The following is a 15,188-nucleotide window of genomic DNA, read 5'->3' on the forward strand; positions in this document are numbered from 1 at the left end:
CTGATCCCAACATATTGATGCAGTTATAAAGAAAGCAAGGCGGCGACTATACTTTATTAGGAGTTTGTTGAGATTTGGTATGTCAACAAATACACTCAAAAACTTCTATAGATGTACTGTGGAGAGTATTCTGAAGGGCTCAATCACTGACTGGTATGGTGGGGGGTCGGGGGAGAACTACTGCACAGGACTGAAAGAAGCTGCAAAGGGTTATAAATCTAGTGAGCTCCATCTTGGGTACTAGCCTACAAAGTACCCAGGACATCTTCAGGGAGCGGTGTCTTAGAAAGGCAGCATCCATTATTAATGACCTCTGGCACCCAGGCCATGCCCTTTTCTCACTGTTGCCATCAGGTAGGAGGTACAGAAGCCTGAAGGCACACACTCAGCGATTCAGGAACAGCTTCTTCCCCTCTGCCATCCGATTCTAAGTGGACATTGAACCCTTGGACACTACCTCACTTTTTTTTAATATACAGTATTTTTTTTGCACGATTTTTAATCTGTTCTATATATGTATACTGTATAAAGTATACTGAATAAGATTTATTTATTATTATTATTTTCCTCTATATTATATATTGCATTGAACTGTTGCTGCTAAGTTAACAAATTTCACGTCACATGCTGGTAATAATAAACCTGATTCTGATCACTCGCTATTTGAATTTTCGCAGAATGAACAGTTCTTTAGCATCTAACCACATTGTTAACTGGGGGACACCCATACACTTACAAAACTATAATGAAGTGCCTCCATTTCTAGCTATTATATTTAATATACAGTATAGTTTTTGTAATGCTAATTTACAGAACACTAAATTGTGTACGTAACATCTACTACTGCTTTTTTAAATTATCTTGCCCATTAATAATTTGATATCAATAAACTAATTTGTGGTTTGGGTTCTTTGACAATGATTTGACAAAAGTGGCCTACCGTTGCAACTTAGTGAAAAATAGGAGCGGTATTGTGCTGGCTTCTCACCCATTTGCGTGTGCTCTGCGATTGAATACCATATTTTTGGACTCTTTCCATACCACTGATGTATTTTGAGTTGAGAAATCTAACTCTTTCTTTAATATATTCAGCAACTTGGTCTCCATAACTTGAAATGGTACAGAATTATACACTTTCGCTCTCTGAGTGAATACATTTTCCTCAGCGTAGTCCCAAATGTATGAACTTGTATTCTAAACTAAGTTTCTTCTTTCTAGACTCTTCTGCTTTGCTACAGTGTTGTCCTGGTGATCTGTTCTTGCCTGTGTCCTATTTTTCATTTAATTACTGCTCCACCAAAAACTAATTACTTAACATTTATACCTTAATGACATCCAATTCAATCTCACTGTTCCTTTTCTTAAACTCTCCATTGCCCTTAAATTGCTAGAAGGCTAGTGTTGGAGGAGTCTTTTTAACAAATTATAGGAAAGATCAAAGCCATTTTTTAAAATCTCCATTAAAAGACACTACACTATTGAATTATGTCCCTTAATAACTTTTAACAGAACTAACTTGCAGTCGCATTGGCTGCTGAATTGGGCTTCCAGCCAAATTTCTGTGATATTGTTGAAAACGATAGTTTCAAACTTCAAAAATTCCCTTACTTCTTCCTTGTTTCATTACATTTCCCCATGGAATACTCATCCATTCCATTGATACCTTCAGACTTGATCAATTGCGGTGGTCCAATTTCCACACTCTGTAACTCTAGTCAAAAGATTTGCTAGCTGTGTGAAAACTTGCAGTTTTACATTTAATCTTTGTTTCTGTACTTTCTGATCAATGTTAATGCCCAGATAAGTAACACCTTGATTTTCATTTCATGTTTTCAGTTTCTCTGTGACTTTCCTTCTCTCCTTCTCTGCGATCATCTCTGTCCCTAAAATCCATGTAAATACTTGTATTTGTCTAGTTTTGTCTTCTTGCCTAAAAGTGGTCACTCCACAACTGGTAGCAAAGGATCAGAGCTCTGGAATTTCCTCACGAAACTTCTCCATTTCTTAGCTCTCTTTCCTCCTTATAAGATGTTCACTAAAATTGATACATAATACTGTACCCGATTGGTCTAACATAATAAGTGATGTAAGTAATAGATTGGCTGGCTAACAGATAATAGCCTATGTAAGTGGATCTTTCTCTGACTGGTAAGTTCTAATGTGTGATGTGCCACAGCAATCAGTACTACTACATTAACTTTTTATAACTTTTATTGGATAAAGGCACTGAAAATACCTAAGAAAGAATGTGCTGGCATTGAAGAGGGTCCTGAGGAGGTTCATGAGAATGATCCCGGGAATGAAAAGGTTAACATATGAGGAGTGTTTAATGACTCTGGGCCTCTACTTACTAGAGTTTAAAAGAAAGGGGAGTGGGGAATCTCATTGAAACCTACTGAATATTGAAAGGCCTGGGTACAGTGGACATGGAGAGAGTACTTTGAGGAGTGGGAGACTCTTGAACCAGAGAGCACAGTCTCAGAACAGAGGAGCTTCCTTTTTGAACAGAGGTGTGGAGGAATTTCTTTAGCCAGAGGACGGTGAATCTGTGGAATTCATTGCAACAGATGGCTGTGGATGTCAAGTCATTGGAGATATTTAAAGTGGAGTTGATAGGTCCTGATTAGCAAGGGCATCGAAAGTTTCACGGAGAAGGTAGAATGAGGTTAAATGGTGGAGCAGACTTGATAGGCCGAATAACCTAATTCTACTCTTACGGAAATTGGAAAATGAATAGCCAGATGAAATGGATTAATGACAGATTAAATAGGCAGATATCTTTAAATTTGACCTTCTTTCAGATTTTGAGCCTTTTGCATTGTACCCTTTTAGATAAGAACTGCACATAGTTTGAATACTACATTCAAGTTGCTCATTTTCCATTTCATCTTCATTTCATTTGTATGAAATATCTGCATGATGGTTGTACATACACAGTTTATGAGCTTTGAATTATGAATGTAATTGTTGTTTATTTGGTTCTTTACTTAAAAGCATTGTAGATTCATACAACACAGAATCAGGCTGTCGGCACACTGCGTCCATGCTGAGATTCTTTGCCCACTTCCATTGATCCATGTGTGTCAGCATGTGAGCAGGCCCAAACTACTGTATGCCAGAAGTAGTAGGTGTAGGTGCTGCACTGAACTATGATGCTTACAGAGATAGAACACATGGGAGATGGAATAGGCAGGACAGCAGCTCGTCTTGGTATGTTCATTAGTTCAAATGGAATGTTCATCACTCAAAAGTTTGTCTAGACATTGTAAACACCTAAGGTCCAGAGAAAAGAAACATTATGTAAACAATAAAAGTAAACAAATAGCATTCAAAACAAAAGTGAGTTCACAGGCATGAAGCCCAGAGCAGGCCTCCGCCTCAGTTCAGTGCAGAGCTGAATGAACGCCATGGAGCAGCACCAGAACCATCCCAACCCTTGCCTCTGGTCCCGACACCCTGCCTTTTCAATTTGGACCAGCATTTAAATCATACGAATGTTGGGTTGTTCCTTGCTTTAGGACCCAGGTCCCGTCACTTCGATATGCTCTGGGCCTGGATCCTACTGTCATGTTTCGGCCTATACCCAACCTTTTCAAATTGGGCTGGCATTTAGATCAATCAAACCACGGGTCTTTCCTGGCTCTCAGTTTAGGTGGATGGGCCTCGACTTTTCCTGGTCTTTGCTCAATCTAATTTTGCCTTGCCTCCACTTGCCTCAAATCTGCCTTGACTTTGACCCTCAACTCAGCCTCGCCTCTGCCCACCTCTCTGTTGTTGCAGTGATCGTTTATCATTAATTTTACCATAAAAATGTTATTAGTAAAGTACTTAGTTGTATTCTTTGTTTTGTTTTCCACCAGTAAGTAGTTGCTTGGCTTCACCAGTGCCATCTAAACGGGATAAACTAAGAAAAGGATTTTTTCATTTGTTGCAACAATGCTGTGCTGTATCTCAAAAATTAAATAAAAACAGAAAATAATAAGCGGATCAAACAACATTTGTGGAGGGAGAAACGAAGTTAACTTTCAGACTAATAACTTGATATTTACAGGTGTTGTCCACTAAAACAACACAAGTACAGGTACAACCTGATAGAGGTATATATGTTGATGAGAGGCATTGATGGTGTGGATAGTCAGAGGTTTTTCTCCCAGGGCTGAAATAGCTAACACGAGAGAGCACAGTTTTAAGGTGCTTGGAAGTAGGTACAGAGGAGATGTCAGGGGTAAGTTTTTTACGCAGAATGGTGAGTGCGTGGAATGGGCTGCCAGCGACGGTGGTGGAAGCAGATACGATAGGGTCTTTTAAGAGACTCCTGGATAGGTACATGGAGCTTGAAAAAATAGAGGGCTATGGGTAACCCTAGGTAATTCCTAAAGTAAGGACATGGTTGGCACAGCTTTGTGGGCCGAAGAGCCTGTATTGTGCTGTAGGCTTGCTATGTTTCTACAATGGTCTCAATATTCTAGGATGATAGGAATTTTGTGGAGAAGCATGGATTCCGAGATCCTTCTAAATTTAACAGCAGGACCTAATTATGGTTTTATTCTTTCTATTTCCTCTTTGGTGTTTAAACAAATTAGCAGAACATTTGCAGGGCAGTAAAATCAATGGTAGGAAGCTGAACCAAGAGACCACGTGGGAGAAAGGAAGCAGGATATTGTGATTTGTAGAATATGAAGAGAGGAGATGTGCATAATGCAGGAGACAGTCTACACATTTTAAAGTTGTTCTGTTTCACTTAAATGATTTTAGTAGTCATAGCTTAGTATTGTGACATTAGAAGTGAGAAAAATAACATCAATTTAAATCTTGGCCATTATTGCTTCATGTTTATTCTTTGTGCATATCCCATTTTACAAGACTGCTGCCACATCAGAGAGTACTGTACTTGTTAATGTCATGATTCATGAAGGGAGTTAGACAACAGGGCATATTAAATATGCTGCTTATTTAAAAGCATTGTGAAACCATGATAAATAATGACTTGTGTTTCCTACCATAGAAAGTAGATATTCTAGTGACTTCTTTCTCAACTGGAAGGGCTAGTGCACTGCACAATTTTCCAGATGATCATTTCTACATGAATCAGAGTACTTACTCATGAATCATTCTTAGAATTTGAATTAGAAAGTGATAAATCAGAATTTGCATTTGAGCTGGATTGAAGATGAACAAAATGACAGGGACTATGATAATGAAATTACAATTCTTTCCTTTATTTTCAGAAATTTTTCAATTGCAAGAAAGCCTTAAGAGATCTAATGAAGAGGTGGATGCCCTTCAGAATCAAGTCAAAGAGCTACATGTTACGACAACTACAGTTGCATTACAAAGCCAACAAATTAATGATTTAGCACAGAAGAAGACTGAACTTGAAATCAGATGTCATGATTCACAGGAACAGGCACTTGGTAAGTAAAAATTCAGCTGAAGGATATGAGCTTAGTTATACACTCAGTGGCCACTTTATTAGGTACACTTGCACACGTGTGCATTAATGCAAATATCTGATCAGCCAATCATGTAGCAGTAATTCCATGCAAAAAAGCATGCAATATGGTCAAGGTTCTAGTGACTGTTAAATATTTGGTGAAATTAAGCATACAAAGAATCCAATGTAGATTTATGCTGCCTGCAACTAGGCGAAAAATAATAAAATGATTTTGCCACAGTGGTGTTATGCAACAAATAAATCACTGGTAAAAATCCATATAGTGGTCAGATGGAGAAATATTTTGGTACCTGTTGCTTCTTTGAGGATGGCGCTGGTGAACCATGGTGACATTCTGCCAGCTAAGTGCAATACTTCTAAATATACCATTTTTGAATTATTCTCACTGCAATCTGCTGCAAGTAATTTCCTTGTAAGTAATGTACTTTTAATCAACTTCATGATCTACAGATTTCACGATCTTATGAAGGACTTGGTGGACTTAACTCTTAAGCAAGCAGGTATGGCACCTGTGGGTGAAGGTTCACCACCGTGGCTGGAAAAAAAGGGGTCTCCAAGCCAGGCTGAAACACAGAGGAATGAGAACCCCTCTACCCAGCATTTTGTTAGCAGGCAATGTGTAGTCACTGGAGAACAAAATTGAGCTGAGGTCAAGATTGCTGTATCAGAAGGAAATGAGAGATCGTTGTGTTCTATATTTGAATGAGGCATGGCTTAATCCCAGCACACTAGATATGGTGATCAAACCCAAATGCTTTTCAATCACAGGATAGACTGAACTGCTGATTCAGAAAAAACAAAAGGTGGAGGTATGTGTCTTGTAATAAACTCTCTGTAGTGCTGTGATATGGTGGTTTTGTTGAACTAGTGTTCCCTCAACCTTGAACACCTAACGGTCAAAGGCTGTCTGTTCTATTTACCTAGGGGGTTCTCCTCTATTATTCTGACCGGAGTTTACATCTCACCAGCGGCCGACTATAATAAAGGGCTTGAGATACTGCATGATGCAGAAAACCGTCCATCCCAACACATTTCAAGACTTAATCAGGGATTTCAACTAGGCTTGTTTGAAGAAAAGCAGGCCCAGTTGCCGTCAGCATGTAACCTGTGGAACTAGAGATCCCAACACACCAGACCACTGTTATACTATGATAAGGAATGCCTACATTTTCATTCCCAGACCACATTTCAGTACATCTGATCATTTGGCTGCCCTTCTCCTACCTGCATACGGGCAGAGGCTAAAGAGCAAAACTCCAGAGATTAGGACAACAAAGAGGTAGTCAGAGGAGGCAGAGGAGCGGCTACAGATTTGCTTCGAGTCAATGAACTGGGCTGTGTTCAAGGATTCATCTGTGGATCTGAATGAATACACAATGGTTGTTATGGACTTTATTAAAACAGTTGTAGATGAGTGTGTCACCACAAATTCATTCAGTCTTCCACAACCCGTAACTTTGGATGAACTATGAGATCTGCAATCTGCTGAGGGCCAGATTGGAGGCTTTCAGGTCTGGTGACCAAGAAAGTTACTAGAGATCCAGGTACAATCTCTGGAAAGCCAGTTCATGAAAGAAGTAGCAATTCTGCACTAAACTTAAATAAACGAAGAATGCTAGATAGTTGTGGCAGGGCTTGAATACTATCACCTCTTATAAAGTAAAATCAAGTGATATAGATGACAACAGGGCTTTGCTTACAGATGAGCTCAATGCCTTCTATGCTCACTTTGACTGTCAAAACATGGAAGAACCATCAGAAACTCCCACAACCCTGGATGATCCTGTGATTCCAGTCTCTGAGGCCAACATGTGTGCAGCATTCAGGAGGGTAAACCCAGGAAAAGCATCCAGCCCAGGTCGGTGGGGGGAGGTGGTATCTGGCCAAGTATTAAAGACCTGTACTGATCAACTGGCTGGAACGTTCACTGAGATGTTCTCGCTTTGGAAGTCCGAGGTACCCAGCTGCTTCCAGCGGGCTTCAATTATACTGGTGCTAAAGAAGAGTGTGGAAATCTGCCTCAATGACTATTGTCCAGTAGCACTTACATTCATAGTGATGAAATGTTTTGAGAGGTTGGTGATGAAATATATCAGCTCCCGCCTGAGAAGCAACTTGGATCTGCTCCAATTTGCCTACTGGAGCAACAGTTCCAAACCTGATGCCATCTCATTGGCTCTTCACACAACCCTGGAACATCTGGGCTGTACATCAGGATGCTCTTTATCAACTACAGCTCGGCATTCAATAGTATCAACCCCTCAAAACTAATAAATACACTTCAAGACTTTGGCCTCAATACCTTCTTGTGTAATTGGATCCTGGATTTCTTCACTTACAGAACTCAGTCAGTTTCGATTGGCAAAAACATTTCCTTCACAATCTACATCAGCACAGGTGCACCACAGGGATGTGTGCTTAGCCCCGTGCTCTACTCGCTTTCCACTTTTGACTATGTGATGAAGCATATTGCCATATTCAAGTTTGCTGATGACACCGCTGTTGTAAGCCAAATCAAAGGTGGTGACGAATCAGCATTTAGGAGGGAAGAATGAAAACCTGGCTGAGTGATACTATAACAACAACATCTTACTCAATGTCAGCAAGACAAGGGAGCTGATTATTGACTTCAGGAAGAGGAAACCAGAAGCCCATGAGCCAGTCCTCATCGGAGGATCAGAGGTGGAGAGGGTCAGAAACTTTAAATTTCTTGGTGTCATTATTTCGGAGAATCTGCCCTGTGTCCAGCACGTAAGTGCAATTACGGAGAAAGCATGGCAGCGCATCTACTCCGTTAAGAGTTTGCGAAAATTTAGCATGACATGAGTATGATGACTGGCTGCATCACAGCCTGGCATGGAAATACCAATGCCCTTGAATGGAAAATGCTGCAAGAAGTAGTGGATACACTAGGCCTAGTCCATTACAAGTAAAGCCCTCTTCACCACTGAGCTACTTCTACACAAAGTGTTGTTGCAAAAATGCAGCTTCCATCATCAGGGACACCCAACCACCCAGTGCATGCTCTCTTTTTACTGTTAGCATAAGGAAGAGGATGCAGGTGTCTCAAGACTTGTGTCACCAGGTTCAGGAATAGTTATTACCTCTCAACCATCAAGCTTTTGAATGAAAGGGGATAACTTCACTCTACTTCACTTACCCCATCATTGAAACTTTCCCAAAACCTATAGACTCACTTTCAAGGACTCTTCATCTCACGTTCTCGATATTTATTGCTTTTTATTTATTATTATTATTATTTCTTTTTTTTTATTTGCACAGTTTGTTGTCTTTTGCATGCTGTTTGAATGCCCAAGTTGGTGCAGTCTTTAATTGATTCTAATATGGCTATTATTCTATTATGGTTATATTGAGTATACTCACAAGAGAATGCATCTCAGGGTTATAAATGGTGACATGTATATACTTCGATAATAAATTTGCTTTGAACTCTGAACTTTGAAGAAGGGAGCCCCATTTTTTTCAAGGGCACAGTCTCTCCTTGGTGGTGTATTTATGCACATTTTGAAAATGAGATGTATTGATTCCACATATATACAGAGGTCTATTTATTACCTCGTATCTGATCTGAAACAAAAAGGTGCATGATCAGAACCTCTTTGACATCAGTCTCCCTCCATTATAAGATTGTTTCTTATCAGCCCCTGGCTTCAATTAGCATTGCGTAGTCCCTTAACACACACATCTTTTTTTTATTCTGTTAGTTAATGTATTGACTAGTAACAATGTCCTCCCAGAGATTAGTAGACCTGTTATTACTAACCATGTTCCATCTGGTACCCACCTATTTTCAACAGAGTTATTACCTCATCTGGCAATCCTGCAGGGACTAATTGTCACGGGATGATTTTTTAATCTTCCCATATAGGCCATTTATCTCTTTATCACATTCTTTTAGGTGCCTTCTATTCGGGAAACAAATCCATTCATTATATTTGTGCAGGAAACATAGCATACTGTGTTAATCCTGTCTTTATACCTACATACATACATCCATCTGTGTTGTCTTACTTTAAGACATCTTTCTACTGACCCAGGCCCCTAATTAACATCATGGCTATCCCTCAAGGTCAAGGATGATGGTCTTCGGTCCGGGCTGTCAGGTGGCTTAAGAGTCCAATCTTGGCTTTGAAAGTTCTTCCGCATTCAAGACAGGTAGTTCCAGATGGCAGATCAGGCTTTAGTTGTTGCTGCCTCTCTTTCCATTTTCTTCCCCTTTCTTCTAATTCTGCACATCTGTTGGCTTCGAAAGTTGCTGTTCCTTCTCGGAAACAACAGGAATTCTGCAGATGCTGGAAATTCAAGCAACACACATCAAAGTTGCTGGTGAACGCAGCAGGCCAGGCAGCATCTGTAGGAAGAGGTGCAGTTGACGTTTCAGGCCGAGACCCTGACGAAGGGTCTCGGCCTGAAACGTCGATTGCACCTCTTCCTACAGATGCTGCCTGGCCTGCTGCGTTCACCAGCAACTTTGATGTGTGTTCCTTCTCGGATGACGGTTTGCCAGAATTTCCGGTCCTTGGCATTGGTTTCCCAATTGTTGATGTTGATGTTACATTTCTTCATGTTGGCTTTTAAGACGTTTTTGAATCTCTTCTGTTGTCCACCTCTTTTATGTTTGCCTTCTTTAAGCTGGGAGTAGAAGGTTTGTTTCAGCAGACATTCGTCTTTCATCCGAACAACATGACCGCGCCATCTTAGTTGGTTCTTGATGACGTAGGCTTCAATGCTCGTTGTTTCTGCTTCATTTAGCCTGCTGACATTGGTTCTTCTATCTTCCCAGCTGATACTTAAGATGTTTCGAAGACAGCGTTGATGGAACTTTTCAAGTGCCTTCACTTTAGATATTACTGCAATGAACGTCATAATCCTGTGAGCTCCACCAAACTCAAAAGTACTTTCCTGTGGGCATCTTCTTCCTTATTTGTGTTTTTTGAAAACTTAGTCATATAAATCAGATTTGACTTTGAGACAGAAAAATAGTTTAATCATACCATGTTTTTATCACTTTATCATATGCAAGTGAGCCCTTACCATTACTACCGCCCATGTCTAGCCCTAATACTTTTCTATGTCTGGAGGTTCCACTTCAATGGTATCTACTAAATATCTGTGTAACTAATTAAACTATCATCAAGTTTCATACCATCTATTATCTGGTAAAAAAGTGAAATTAGCATCATTTCATTTTACTTACACTCAGTGACCACTTCATAGATGCAGGAGATACCTAATAAAGTGGCCACTGAGTGTATGATCATGGACTACTGCTGCTATATAACTCATCCACTTTGTGCATTCAGAGAGGCTTTGCACACCACTGTTGTAACGCGTGGTTATTTGAATTACTGTTGCCCTCCTGTCAGCTTGAACCATGCTGGCCATTCTCCTCTAACCTCTCTCATTAACAAGGCATTTTTGTTCACAGAACTGCCAATCTTTGGAAGTTTCTTGTTTCTCATGCCATTGCCTGTAAACTCTAAACTGCTGTGCATAAAAAGTCCAGGGTATCAGTAGTTTCTCGGATACTCAAACCACCCCATCTAGCACCAACAATCTTTCTGTGGACAAAGTCACTTAGATGACATTTCTTAGATGTTTGGTCTGAACAGCAACTGAAGCTCTTGACTATGTCTGCATGCTTTTCTGCATTGAATTGCTGCTACATGATTGGCTGATTAGATATTTGCATTAACAAGCAGGTCTACAGTGTACCTAATAAAGCAACCACTGGAATGCCAATGAATATTTTATTTATAGGATTACCTTTCGTATACTTTTATTTCATTTCCAAGATTTATTCAGATAGCAGTAAGATGGAAAAAAATTTGGTCCCTGCTGTGTATAGATCTCAAACTGCTGTTGTTATGGTTCAAACTTCAAAAATAATTGAGTTTAAGTCCCATGTTGATGAAAAATAGTTGCATTAGCAGTTGTTTAAAAAGGGAAATGATTTTCCAAGGTTATCGGTTTGGCTGGTCTTTATTGTGAAATTGATTTATTTCTAAGCTGGTCATAATAATAGGATTCTCATAACACGGCACTGTTGCTTCTGGTTTTGGAACTAACCCAGTTACTCTGTTCTCACAGCTGTTTGGCATTTAGAGCAAGTAATGTTTTATGCAAAATATTTTTTTGAAAGCCCAAGCCAGACCAGGGCAACTTGCCCTGCTACTAGGGTCGAGTACACTGAGTTTGCAAATAAGAATTTGATCCAAGTAATGGTTTTAGGGTCAAGGCCAACGTAGTTTTAGTAAAAAGTTTCCATCACTTATGAGTTAACTGTACAGGCTGCAGCTATTGGAATCTAAGAAGATACTTCAGTAGTGTATTTCAAAAAGGCAGTTCAAAGCAGAAGAAACAAAATGTCCAAAACCACTCAGCAAATTAGGCAACATCAGTGGAAAGAGAAGTAGACTTAAAATTGTGTGTCAAAGACCCTTATTAGAACTCGGAAAGTGATGTGTTGCGGAAATGGTGAATGAGTAATGGATAACACAAACAGGGTATTTCTGATAGTATAAAGCCATGTTTGCCAAGCTGATTTCAATGTTTATGGAGCTGTCTGATTTATAGAATAATGAGGATGGTGAGCAAAAGAGAGAGGGAGAGAGAAAGATAGCAAAGAGACTTGTAAAGCTGTGAAATGCCATTTTTCTCCACAGAGACTGTTTAATGTGCTGGGCATTTCCAGCATTTACTATTGGTTTCAGGTCAGCAACTGCTCTGACCTGTAGTGAAACAGCTCCATAAACTGTGACTTTTGCCTCACCCTATCAGAAATATTTTCTTTCTGTTATCCATCTTACTCCCTCCTTCCAACATACACAAAATGCTGGAGGAGCTCAGCAGGCCAGACAGCATCTATGGAAAAGAATATCGTTGATGTTTCGGGCTGAGACTCTTCATCAGGACTGGAAAAAAAATCCTTTGTGAAAGCCGGTCACATAAAATTCGGGTGAGTACCTTTCCTGTTTTACAGAGGAGGGAGATGTTTCTATAGTTTCCGCAGTCAGCCCTGTCTCCCTTTTTGATGAGTGTGACAATCAGGGCATCCCTGAGTTCAGCTGGAATCTTCTCCTGGTCCCAAATCTTGACAAGCAGGTCATGAATATGATTTAAAAGTTCTGTGCCACCTTCCTTGAGGATTTCTGCTAGAATCCTGTCAGGCCAGTTATGTTGTAGTTCCTCAATTTCTTGCAAGCTTTCTGCATTGCTTTGATACTAGGAGGCTTACTCATGTCCTTCCTCATGGGTCGTTGTGGGAGCTGGTTGATGACTTCAATGTCAATAGTGGTGTTACAATTAAGTACCTCCTGAAAATGTTCCTTCCATTGAGATTTGATGGGATCATTATCCTTCAGCAGCCTTTGTCCAGCTTTGGAGTGAAAGGGATTTAGGATACAATAGTTTGGGCCATACACTATCTTGGTGGCAATACAATGTAGAAACCCCTGCTATCACCGGAGTCAACAAGCTGCTGTATTTCTAGGGCCCTCTCAGTCCACCTTACTCTTCTTTATTTCCCTTACTCTATACTGGACTATTGCTTTAGCTTTGGAATGAGCTTCCCGTTTTGCCTTGCAGTTGATGTCCTTTTGCCAAGCTTTCCTTTTTTTGTTGATTAGCTCTTCTACCTCATACCAAAAAACACCTCACGAATAGCTTCTTATTTGACAATTATCTCTCGTCCAGAAGACTACCTGGAACATTTTTATGCCTACTTTAAAACACTGATTCTGCCGAGTAAATCCAGTTCACAAAATGGAGGATACAGAGCAGCTTCACAAAATGGCAGCTTCCATTACTTCAACCTCATGGCAAGAATAAAGACAATTGGTCTGTCTACTTCCACTGCACTTGATTCATTCAAATTCAGTGATTTGTAGACTGCCATTCTTTCTCGCCAATAGTCTTGATGAAGGAACTCATGCGTCCCAATTAACAGAAATCCACTATATTTGGAAAGCTCTTCTGAAAAAGTTAACAGAAGCATATTAGGTCATATAACTTAATTTTGCATTGGTTTATTCCATAACAATTCTTTGCTGATGTAAATTTACTGATTGATTACCATACATGCAGTACTAAGAGTTAGAAAACAGCTTGAGATTTTTCTTAATTGATGATTGAAATGGAAATATTATTCATAATTGATGTCAATGAGAGTTAACTATGCCAAAGGTTAATATTAAAATCTTCTGCTACAATCTAATTCATATTGAGTTATTATAGACTATCATAGTGCAAAATAGAAATGCAAAAGTTAGACACATGAACGTGTTCTTGAATGTGCCTAATTCTGCCACCTATAATGTTAATTTTGCCATTTATTGCTTCCAACAGTTCTAGAAAAACAACTCATTACTCAGCAGCTTAATTTCCAAAAAGTTACTGAAGAAATGGAACGCTACAAGGAGTTGTTATTGTGAGTGAATTATATTAATCTCAAAATTTTAATTAAACAAAAATAAGAACTTTGTGAATTAATTTCTTATTGTCACCTGACCATAGACAAATCAATTTCTTTTAATTTTTTGATATACAAGTTTGTTACAAACAGATCATTTTAATTCTTTTTCACAAATAACTGAAGCAGAAACAGAGGGCTTTATCAAAAATTGTGGTTATGGTGCTTGCTTTTAGAATTATGTATTTGTTATCAGCAAGTTCATGTATTCCTGATTATGAAATTATAACCCCCCATGTATCTCCTAACCATCACAATACTGCAACGGTAGCAATCAAAGGTATGCTTTTGAAAATTTTATCAATGCAGCATGAAAATATGAACTTATTTTTCGCCAGAAAACAAAACTGTGGTTTCCTCATAAATTGGGAAAAAACTTCATTAGATTTGTATTTCAGGAAGTTACAGCACAGCTCCATAATTCCACTTATGGCAGAAGAGATGGCACAACTATAATAACCTCCAGCTCCAGCACAGGATGCCTTGAAGAAACTCTTAGGGCATAACCAGGAATAAATATAATTGATTTCTTCTATTGATTTACTTTTTCAAAGAATGAACTGAACTCAAAGGTATTGATGTATCATTATATATCCATTTATTAGTAAATTCTGATAATTTGGCATCCATTTGTTCAGAAATCCTCATGCTTCAGTATCTGGCACACCTACTAGTCCAGAATATGAAGTTGGAGTCCAGATTAGAAGACGTGGATCTGGCCAGATAAGGAGGCAGAGGCTATACTGTGGAATGGATTTAAGTTAGAACCAGGTTAGGGTCTGGAACACCAGGGGAAAGGGAATGTGGCTGGGCTTGTGACCAGAGCAAAGGTTCTAAGTCACTTCCTTAAAACTCAATGGGTTTACTACTTATTTGTGAAAATTTAATACATTACTAGATAATGGATGAATAGACTGAATTTAAACCAATGTTTAGCTATTAATCAGAGTTTTAAGGATAATTAAGAGTTCTCAAGGCATTCTACTATTTTCCAATGTCTATTTGCATGTCCTTTTCCTCGACATTCAAGTGATGATGCAAAGAACATGGGTGGTTAAGAGATGAAAAAAGTTGTTTAAAGGCTTTACAGTGGGTGCAGTGCCTTCACAAAGAAGTGTAATCAATGGTAACTATTTTCACCTTAATCCCCACAAATAATAATGAGGTGATCTGATAATCTACTTGCTATTGGAAGATTAAATATTTAACAAGCGCCCTCCCCACTTGAATTAATGATTTTGT

The 15,188-nt window shown here is 39.2% G+C and overlaps 1 protein-coding gene across 3 annotated transcripts in view; it reads left to right on the forward strand.

The window, feature by feature from the left end:
- lekr1 (Leucine-, glutamate- and lysine-rich protein 1) overlaps positions 1–15,188 on the forward strand; it is a 192,961-nt gene that overhangs the window by 76,342 nt on the left and 101,431 nt on the right. For all 3 annotated transcript variants that reach the window (XM_072254578.1, XM_072254577.1, XM_072254579.1), the window contains exons 5-6: positions 5,229–5,414; positions 13,823–13,904. In XM_072254578.1, coding sequence (XP_072110679.1) covers positions 5,229–5,414; positions 13,823–13,904 — 268 coding nt within the window. The remainder of the gene's footprint in view (positions 1–5,228; positions 5,415–13,822; positions 13,905–15,188) is intronic.

Source organism: Mobula birostris, chromosome 4, assembly GCF_030028105.1.
Source record: "Mobula birostris isolate sMobBir1 chromosome 4, sMobBir1.hap1, whole genome shotgun sequence".
Taxonomy (NCBI): domain Eukaryota; kingdom Metazoa; phylum Chordata; class Chondrichthyes; order Myliobatiformes; family Myliobatidae; genus Mobula; species Mobula birostris.